The 10,430-nt window shown below is 38.5% G+C and overlaps 1 protein-coding gene across 1 annotated transcript; it reads left to right on the top strand.

Annotated features, from left to right (window-relative positions):
• The first annotated feature begins 432 nt into the window (after window positions 1-432).
• LOC135674398 (protein SRC2-like) lies at window positions 433-1,983 on the top strand. The gene is made up of 2 exons (XM_065184210.1): window positions 433-1,418; window positions 1,597-1,983. Exon 1 carries the CDS (start codon window positions 549-551, stop codon window positions 1,416-1,418), a length of 870 nt encoding a protein of 289 aa, XP_065040282.1. The 5' UTR covers window positions 433-548; the 3' UTR covers window positions 1,597-1,983.
• Window positions 1,984-10,430: the final 8,447 nt, after the last annotated feature.

Genomic DNA, 10,430 nt, shown 5'->3' with positions numbered 1-10,430 from the left:
CTTGAATCAACGGTGGCCCTTTGGGCAACATCCGTTGAAGCATCACTTTGTGCCGACGAATAATATCACATCTTTTTTCTAGCAAAAGATCATCGCATCTTTTGTGAATGGCATATTATTGCATGGGTACAAGTCATCCAATAGTTTTGCCCCACCTTTCCCCTTCACCCGTCACCGCCGGTGCAAATTAGCCACGTGGTCCGTGGCGACACTTCAACATTTCCGATACTACCCTTCCTCCTGCTGACGTTTCCCTGTGGTCATAACTAGCCGCCAACGAGTGTGCTCCGCCAGATCGACACGTAATGTCACGTGGTTGCGTTCTGTAAGAGTCCAAGAAAAGTGACACGAGTATCCTGGTAATTTCAAGGATGCCATCGCTATGAAACTCGCACGCTTTTGTTGCAACCGCACCTATAAATGCCTTCTAGCAGCGTCTTCGACTGTCGCGCTCCCAATCCCCAATCGCATCGCTCCTCCGTCACTGATCCTCAAACCGTTAAAAGTAAGAAGGAAACCTCTCCGATTGTCGGTTCTCGAACTCGGACATGGCGTACCGGACGCTTGAGATCACCTTGATCTCCGCCAAGGGCCTCAAGGACGTCAACCTCTTCTCCAAGATGGCCGTCTACGCCGTCGTCTGCCTCTCCGGCGACCCTCGCACGCGGCAGAGCACGCCGCCCGACCGCGAGGGCGGTTGCAACCCTTCCTGGAACTCCACCTTTCGCCTTACCGTCCCCACGGACGCCAACCTCGCCCGTGTCCACTTCCTCCGGATCCTCCTCCGCACCGAGCGCGCCCTCGGCGACCGCGACGTCGGTGATGTCCGGATTCCCCTAACGGAGCTGATCTCCCGGGCCGGCGACGGCCCGCAGCCCGTGCAGTTCGTCAGCTACCAGGTCCGCAGGACGACCTCCGGCAAGCCCAAGGGCGTCCTCAACTTCTCCTACAAGCTCGGCGAGCGCGTCGCCGCGCCAGCGGCCCCCGCACCGTCTGCTGCCCCGCCCGCAGGCTACCCGCCCTCGGTCACGGCGTACCCCGCGTCGGCTGCTGCCCCGTACCCTTTTCCGCCCTCGTCAAAGGCGGATGAGCCCGTGATGGCGTACCCCTTGGGGACGAGCTACGGGGCGGCGCAGCCGTGCCCGCCGCCATCGGTCTACCATCAACCGCCGCCGCCGCCGACCTACCAGCAACGGCCGCCGTATGGTTACGGGTACGGGTACGGGTACGGGTACGGGGCGGCGCAGCCTCCAGTGGCGCAGCCGCAGAGGAAGAACAATTTCGGGATGGGATTGGGTGCGGGGTTACTGGGCGGCGCGCTTGGCGGGCTTCTGGTCGGGGATATGGTATCTGATGCTGCGGCCTACGACGACGGGTACGACGCCGGATTCGACGATGCCGCCGACTTCGATTTTTAGGCGAGTCTTCTCCCTCTTTCTTTCTTATCTCTTAGATATGTGTGTGAAAATAGAACAGTTCGATAATTAGGCAATCTCGGAACTTTTAGCTGTTGTTGTGATTTGTGCTTATGGATGATGATTGTACATGACAAAATTTACTTGCTCGGGTTAATGTTATTCCCTCTCTGAGTTCTAGGTAGAGTGGTTGTGCGCCGAATTTGGCTTCGACAGTATACATAGTGCTAAAAGAATCTGTTCGACAATAGAAAAGAAAAATCCAAGGAAACAAAGAGAGAGATGGCTGAAGAAAAGCTGCTTTTAACAAACTGGAGAAAGTCATCTTGTTTAGTAAATTATTGAGAATATTCTTTCTTCAATTGGGGATGAGAGTATTCTTCCTTCCCTCTGGTGCTTTTCGTTTTTGTATTTAAAGTGTATCTAGAAAAGTAAATAAAATTTGTAATATATACGAGTGGTGCTGAAGTTGATAGTTTATTACCCTTTCAATTTGAAAGAGTGAGGAACTTCGAATCTTGCTTTTCTGCCCACTTTGGTGAAATGATAAAAGTTTCTTTGCTTTTGATATGCTATTCCCATGGTGGACCTTCTAAGAACCAAGTCTTCAAATTATTTTTATACAAAGTGACTCTGTGATAAACATAAGAAATTCTCTGTATTGGACTGTAGGAGCTTTTTTAACCTCTTAAGATTAACAATTATTTTTTGATATGATAGTTAATTTTAACGAATTTACCTGCATTTTGAAATACTATAATACTTGGATCTACTTATGTTGGTGGATATAATTAATTATTTTGAGAACACATAAATTGGTATGCATTTTGAAGTCATATGTAAGGATTATCCTTTCCTGTATTTTATGTTTTAATTTGCATTGCTTGTTGGTGTTTTGTAGTTCTGGTTTTGTAAATGTTGGCATTGAAGTCAGAATGCCCCTTCATGTCTGACCAGATTAGCATTTAGATGTCACCTGAATTAGGCCATTGGATTTTCGAGTAACAGGTTTTTTTGTGTATCCTTCAATTTGACGACTGATAAAGACTCATTGACGCAAGCATATACTCCTGCACAGGTTCCTTGATTAATACTTAATCGTGCATATAATTAAAATATTACTAGTGGCACATAAAAAATGCCTTGGGCTAGTGACTTTAACCAAAGTTGGAATACTGAATAACAAGTGCAATTAAGCTGGATTTGAGCCCCTGGTTTATGCCCTATCAAACCGATTTCTCTCGAACATAGACTTGCAAGCCAAACTTAAAACTATCACACCATTCTCTCACAAGAGTACTTTATGCATATAAATTTAAATTGAACTTACCTAGAAACTGAACTGTCTTTTCTCAAATTGTCTATAATATGAATTTTTATAAATTTTGAGCTTCATATTAAGTCTATATTATATTCAATAAAATAATTAAATAGTGGAGTTAATTACATATTGCATCCTATAATTAGACTCTATTAGTATTGTGATCCATGTATTTCAAAAATTTACATTGGATTACTATAATTTTAAAAATAAAATAAATAATCATATTTGTCCTAACATCATTAGCTACATTAACGAAAAACACATATAACACTACTTGCTAGATTGGTGTGAAAATGATGAGCAAAAAGATAATTTTAACATCCTTTCAGTTTTCAGCATGTGGAATGTTGAAATTATTTTTTTGTCCATCACTTTTACATCGATCCAACACGTGATATTATGTATTGTGTTTTCCATCAATACAATTGATAGCGTTAGGGCAAATGGCGTTATTTAGTTCATTTTTAGAACTATAGAGGGACCAATATTCATTTTAGTACAAGGATCGCGATACTAATAGGGTCTAAGTATAGGAGCTAATATGTAATTAGTTTGACTTAAAACATTTATATTTAAATCCCTATAATTATGAAAGTGAAACATTTAGTTCCATCTACTCTAATATCATCAATTTTATCAACGAAAATATAAGAAAAAAGGTAAAAAGATAATTTTAATATTCCAATTGATGGTGGCGAACGATGGTACCATTGGGGGTTGTAGGTGACTATTGTGGATTGTTGGGACTATTTCGGCACTAAAAGGGGGAGGTGAATTAGTATTTTCGTAAAAATATCGGTTTAAAAATTTTTGTTCGATGAAACCATATCGAAAATACGTTTAAACTTAGAGAGCAAATGAGAATAGTAAATAATTGAATAAATAAGTAATGATAATGAAAAGAACATTTTTGCATTTTCTTGAGATTTCAAGCTAGCAATTATCGGTGATGTTCAAGATAGCAATTTTTTCTCTTTTGAGAAGTGTAATTTTTGCTTTCGTCTTGAATTGTGCAAGCTAGCTAGTTTGCCTCTTTTTATGATGTCCACGCTAAAAATTTTTACTCCCCCTTTGTCATTATAAAAAAGAAGGGAAGACCTTTATATCAATTTTCAAAATAATGACAAAGGTAAGTATCAATCTTATCATTATATTTTTAAATTAAAACATGCATATTTTCAAAACCATACATTTCATTTTTCATGCATGATATAAATAAATCAATCATCATTATGAGCATATCATACATGATACTCAAACATTAAAATTTTTAAGCATTTATCAACATGTTGATCATGATATCAAACATTCATCATTTAAAACATTCATGATACACATCATATGCGATACATCATGTACATCATTATCATAAGTATTGCATGCATCATTACAAATTCATGAATATTTCATCATGCATCATACCAAATCATAAAATATAAAATCATTATTAATGCATGATTCCAAATCATCATTTATTTCACATCATGATGGTACCAATTTTATCAAATTACGTCCTACCATGCATGATCAAAACTTCTTATCAAAACAAATTAATGAATATTTCATGTATTCATATCATCGCATAAGGAATATCAAGAAGAATTATTAGGTGATGAGATGTATTTCATTCATTCAAAGAATTTTACATAACAAAATTCAAGTCATAAGCCTTAAAAGATGTCATGAGAAAACATATAAACAATCTTGATTTATAAAATCAATACTCAAGTTATAATTTTGAGAAATCAAGAGAAATCGTGATTCATTTTAGCAAATCTCCTTTTAAATAAATAACATAAATAATTCTTAGAAGATCATGAAAATGATAGAGTTCATTCAATCTTGTAAGAGAACAAGATATTAATTGATGCATATAAAATCTTGATTTAAGCATAAGAAATCTCAATTTATAAATTTCAAAAAATCAAGATAAAGCTCATTTAAATCATCAAATTAAGATCAATAGATTTTCAAAAATGAATTATTAGGATCAAGAAAATCCGAAAATAAAATTTAACACATTCGGATATGGTTTTGCTAAAGATTTTCAAACACAATCATGAAGATAAAACATGCTCATGATCATGAAAATTTTTGTATCCAAAACACAAAATTTCCAACATGTTATTAAGGCATGCAATAGTGTAAAATTCTCATTATAGCAATTATATCCTACAATGCATGATCAAAATTTCTCCTCATTTTATCATTGTAAACAAGAAAGAAGAGGAGAAGAATAAAATAGTATAAAATATTTTAATCATTTCAAGACATACAAGCTATAAATACAATCACATCATCTCACGAAAGATAAAATCTTAAGGATCATATAAATACCAAAAGACATGATTCATTTAAATAATTTCTTTAATAAAATGCAAGAAGTCATGGTGAACAATCTTGATTTACATAAAGTTTCAAAACATAATTATCAAGATCATGATTAGTTTTATAGATCTCCTTTTTAGGAAATGATAAAAGGAAATGTAGGAGATATAAGATTTTGATTCATAAAGAAGATCTCAAGTAATTCCAATAAACTAAGATCATAATTAGGATAAAAATTTATTCAAATTCAAATCATCAAATCAAAATCATTTTCAAGAAATTCATAAAAAGATGATCAAATAGATTCATCACAGTCAATAAAATAGAGAAAAAGAATTTTCAAGAAACATGCTTTTCTCTTTTTAGCCATTTCAATTAATATGATTTATTTCATAGAAGCATGCCTTCTTCATTTATGAAAACATGCATCAACGTTTAGGATCGAAAAATGAATTTCATCATAAAACCATCAAGATCAATAAACCACAAAAATCATCATGTATAACTTTAAAATCTCATGCACAAAATCGTCAAATCATGGTGTCAAAATTTTAATATTTTCATTACAACTTTATGTATTACTTCAAATCAAACATGATTTCATTAAAAATCGAGAAATAACAATGGAAATAAATATGATAAACATTATTACTTCTTAACCATGATTTCATATTTTCAATCAAAATCATTTTGTTTGTTTATCATAAAATATGTAATATTATCATTTTCAAAATTACTAGCATGATCATAATTTTTGTATTTTTATTTTCAAACATGTAATTTTTAAGAAAATTAATTCTAAACGAAAAAAGAAAATACATCATGAAAGCATCAAGTAATTTAAAAATAAATTAGGGAGATTTCGATTACCTCATCATTGAAAGCGGTTAAGGCGTAGTTTAGCACCTCGTCTTTCTTAATTTTCTTCTCATCTTTGGAGGAACTCGATTCATCCCACTTTGTGTTCTTCTTCTTTGGTCTCTTCCTCCGTTCAAGTTCATTATTTATTTTAGATTTTTATTTAATAAACTTATTAAGATTTAGTATTCGAAGTTCAAGTTCATCATTGTCCTCATCACTTGAGTCATCGCTCAAGTAGTATTTATTTGTCTGAAGTTCCAAATCCTTCATGTTCTTTGGAAGGTTGTTTTGTTCATCATGTGTATTGTGCACCATTTCATATGTCATTAACGAACCAATTAGTTCTTCAAGTGGAAAAATATTTAAATCTTTTGTTTCTTGTATTGCGGTTATTTTAGGATCCCACATTTTTGGAAGGGACCTTAAGATTTTGCTTACGAGATCAAAATTTGAAAAAGATTTACCAAGAACTCTTAGATTATTGATGACATCCGTGAAATGGGTGTATATGTCGCCTATTGTCTCGCTTAGTTGCATTTGAAAAAGCTCAAAATTATGCAATAAAATGTTAACTTTCAAGTCTTTGACTCTACTAGTTCCCTCGTGCGTGATTTCAAATGTTCGCCAAATATCAAAAGCCATTTCGCACGTAGAAATCTAATTGAACTCATTTTTGTCCAAAGCACAAAATAAGACATTCATAGCCTTTGCGTTTAAAGAAAAATACTTCTTCTCCAAATCCGACCATTTGTTCATCGGTTTAGAGGGAAGTTGAAAACCGTTTTCAACATTATTCCATAAATCCAAATTCATAGAAATCATGAAAACTCTCATTCTAGTTTTTCAATAAGTGTAGTCCAATCCGTTAAACAACGGTGGACGAACAACCGAAAAGCCCTCTTGAAAGCCATGAAGAGCCATTTCTCTCAGGTGTAAATCCGAAATGAGAAAAACCGGGCTCTGATACCAATTGTTAGGATCAAGAGCACTAAGAGAGTGGGGGGGGGGGGGGCGGGGGGTGGGGGTGAATTAGTGCAGCGGATAAAAACGTCAACTTCGTTAAATCTCTCGTACGATAAAAATCGTTTCCGACGTAAAACCAATTTCGGAAACTTAGCTTGAAAGCATACGTAAATGTATTGAAGGCAGTAAGCTATTGAAGGAGTTTGCAGTAAGGTAATAGCAGGAAATAAAATGCAAACCAGAGAAGATGCGAGTTTATAGTGGTTCGGTCAATCGTGACCTACATCCACTCCTCCGATTCCTTTTCCATTGAGGCCACCGGCATCCACTAACGATCTTCCTTTACTAGGCGAAGATCAACCTCTTTCTTACACCCCTCTTCTCCTTTTACCGGGTTTAGGAGACAACCCTTACAAGCACTCACTCTCCTCTCTAAAATAGAATTCTAACACTTAAGCTAGAGGAGGGATTTCTGATTTCTATAGTGTTTCTTTCCTTTTTTGCTCTCTGTGCTTATGTGTATTAACCATGGATGAGAGGGGTATTTATAGGCTCCAAACTAGTTTGAATTTGGAGCTCAAAAATGTCATCTCCCAGATTTTCGGGGTCCTAGCAGTACCACCTCCTGACTGGGGTGGCACAACCGCTTGACAGCTCGGAGACTGAGCCTTTGGGCGGTGCCACCGCCTGACAAGGGCGGTTGCACCACCCAGTCTCGCTCGGAGACTGAGCCCTGGTAGTGCCATCGCCTGACTGGGGCGGTTGCACCGCTTGACAGAGCTCGGAGACCGAGCTCAGGCAGTTCCACCGCCTGTCAGGGGCTGTTGCACCACCTAGTCTCGCTCGGAGACTTAGCCCAAGCGGTGCCACCGCCCAGCTTACCTGGGAGACCCTCTCCTGGGCGGTGCCACCACCGACCCTGGCGGTGCCATCGCCTATCAGGAATTCTGGTCCGAATGGGTTGATCCATTCGGCCCAATTTGGGTCTGTCAAGGGCCCAATTACCCCCAGATTAAGTTAATGAGATCACTTCCCATTCCTAACTTAATCTACATGCTAACTACGACATTTCTTAAGACATTTACTACAACTTGCTCCGGTGCGTCAATCGCTTCTTCCGGCGAGCTTCCAACGAACTTCCGGCGAACATCCAACGAACCTTTGGCGATGCTCCAACGGACTTCCGGCAAACTCCTAGACTTGCGACGATCCACTTGGCGAGTTCCGACGAGCTTCTTTTGGCAAGCTCCTGGACTTCTCGGATTTGTTCCCGTAGAACCTCCGATGACCGTCCAGACTTCCATCGAACTCTCGAACTCCCAATGTGATCATAGTCTTGACTCTGGCGCAACTCCTACTGCATGTCTTACTTTCATCGTAGTTAATCCTGCACATGTAAAACAAAACTTCGATCGAGACAATTAATCTTAAGCAATTAACCAAGTTGTCCGGCATGTCATTGGTCCCTCGACGCTTCGTCCGATTCTTCGGCACATCATCCTCTCTTGCGGCCTATTGCCCAATCGGCCAGTTGACTCCGCAACTCTGATATCCTTGGCACGATACTCGCTCTTCTTAGCCCGATGCCCGAGTCCACGGCCTGAAGCCTTCTGTCGATACGTCGACCGATCCACCGGCCCGACGTCCAATCTTTTGACATGTTCCTCCGGCACAACATGGTTTTTCCTGTTTTAATTGTCTCATCCTGATCGAAGCATCCTGCGTTACTAAAAATGCAGATTAAAACATAAACATATATCAAGTGGTTTCATCATCAAAATACGAGATTCAATACTTTCGAAGGTGGTTCTCAAGTTCTTTATATGCATTGCACGTCATTTCATAGGTCATTAGAGACCCGATAAGTTCTTCGATCAAAAAAGTTTTTAAACTTTTTTATTCTTGTATAGCCGTTATTTTTGAATCCCAATTCTTAGAAAGCGAGCGTAAAATTTTGTTAACGAGTTCAAAATTAGAAAAGCATTTGCCAAGAGCTTTTAAACCATTGACAACATCCGTAAAACGGGTGTACATGTCAACAACGGTTTCACTTGGCTTCATTCGAAAATGTTCAAAATCGTGCATTAAAAGATTTATTTTAGAATCTTTTACTCTATTAGTGCTTTCGTATGTGATTTCGAGAGTGTGTCATATATCAAAAGTCGTTTCGCAAGTAGAAGCCTGATTATACTTGTTTTTATATAAGGCACAAAATAAAGCGTTCATAGCTCTAGCATTTAAAGAAAATGTCTTCTTCTCCAAATCATTCTAATGGTTCATTAGAAGAGAAGACCTTTGAAAACCATTTTCAACAATGTTTCATGAGTTCAAATCCAAAGAAAGTAAGAAAACTCTCATTCGAGTTTTCCAATATGTGCAGTCCATCCCATTGAAAAAGGGAGGATGAATGAGAGAGTAACCCTCTTGAAAGCCGAAAAGAATTATTTCTCTTAGGTGTTAAACCAAATGAGAAATACAAGGCTCTAATACCAATTGTTAGGAAAAGAGTTGGCACTAAGAGGGGGGTGAATTAGTACAGCGGTAAAAATCACATCGGTTCAAAACTTCATTGCGATTAAATCTGTTTCTAACGAAAAACTGTTTCGTAAAGGTATTAACTTTGAAAGAGTACAAAAGAGCGTAGTGGATGGAAAGCAAGTAAAGTGATTTGTAGGAAAGTAAATTGCACAAGAGAATCACAAACTAGATTTTTATAGTGGTTCAATCGTCATGACCTACATCCACTTCGCCGATTCCTCTTCCATCGAGGCCACCGGCATCTACTATCGATCTTCTTTCAATGGGCGAAGACCAACTACCCTTTTACACCTCTCTTCTCCTTTTCACAGGTTTAGGAGACAACCTTTTACAACTCTCTTTTACAAGACATCTCTCACACACCTCCCTTAGAACTCTCTCTAAGTTATGGGAGGAGGGAACTCAACTTTTTAAAGTTTACAACTTTAGAATCATAGGGTTTTGCTCAATATTTCTTCATTATCCATGCAGGAATAGCTGGGGTATTTATAGGCCACAAATGGATTGAAATTTGGAGCCCAAATTTCAAACCCCCGAAATTTCAAGGTACGGGTGGTACCATCGCTTGCACTGGGTGGTACCATCGCCCAGACTAGCAGTACCACCGCCTAGACAGTCTCGGAGACTGAGTCTGGGCGGTACCACCACTCAGACTGGTGGTACCACCGCTTGACATAGTTTCGGAGACTGTGCCACGACGGTTTCACTTGTTTAGTCACTGTTTGAGCCTTTCTCTTGGCCCAACATAGCCCAAACTTGGCCCAACTGTCCCCTAATTGGGTTGGCCCAATTCTAATTTCAATTATGTACTAACTATGAATTTTAATACATTTACTAAGATAAACAAAGTCCATAAGTCTAGGTTTCTTTTGGCGATCTTCCGACGATCTCTCAGCAATGTTCCAATGGACTCCTAGCAAGCTCCTAGAATTCATGACGATCTTCTTAGTGAGTTCCGATGAGCTTCTTTGGTAAGCTCCTAGACTTCTCGATCAATTCCT

The sequence above is a fragment of the Musa acuminata genome, chromosome BXJ1-5 (genome assembly GCF_036884655.1).
Source record: "Musa acuminata AAA Group cultivar baxijiao chromosome BXJ1-5, Cavendish_Baxijiao_AAA, whole genome shotgun sequence".
NCBI classification, from domain to species: domain Eukaryota; kingdom Viridiplantae; phylum Streptophyta; class Magnoliopsida; order Zingiberales; family Musaceae; genus Musa; species Musa acuminata.
This window is presented reverse-complemented; position numbering and strand designations above follow the sequence as displayed.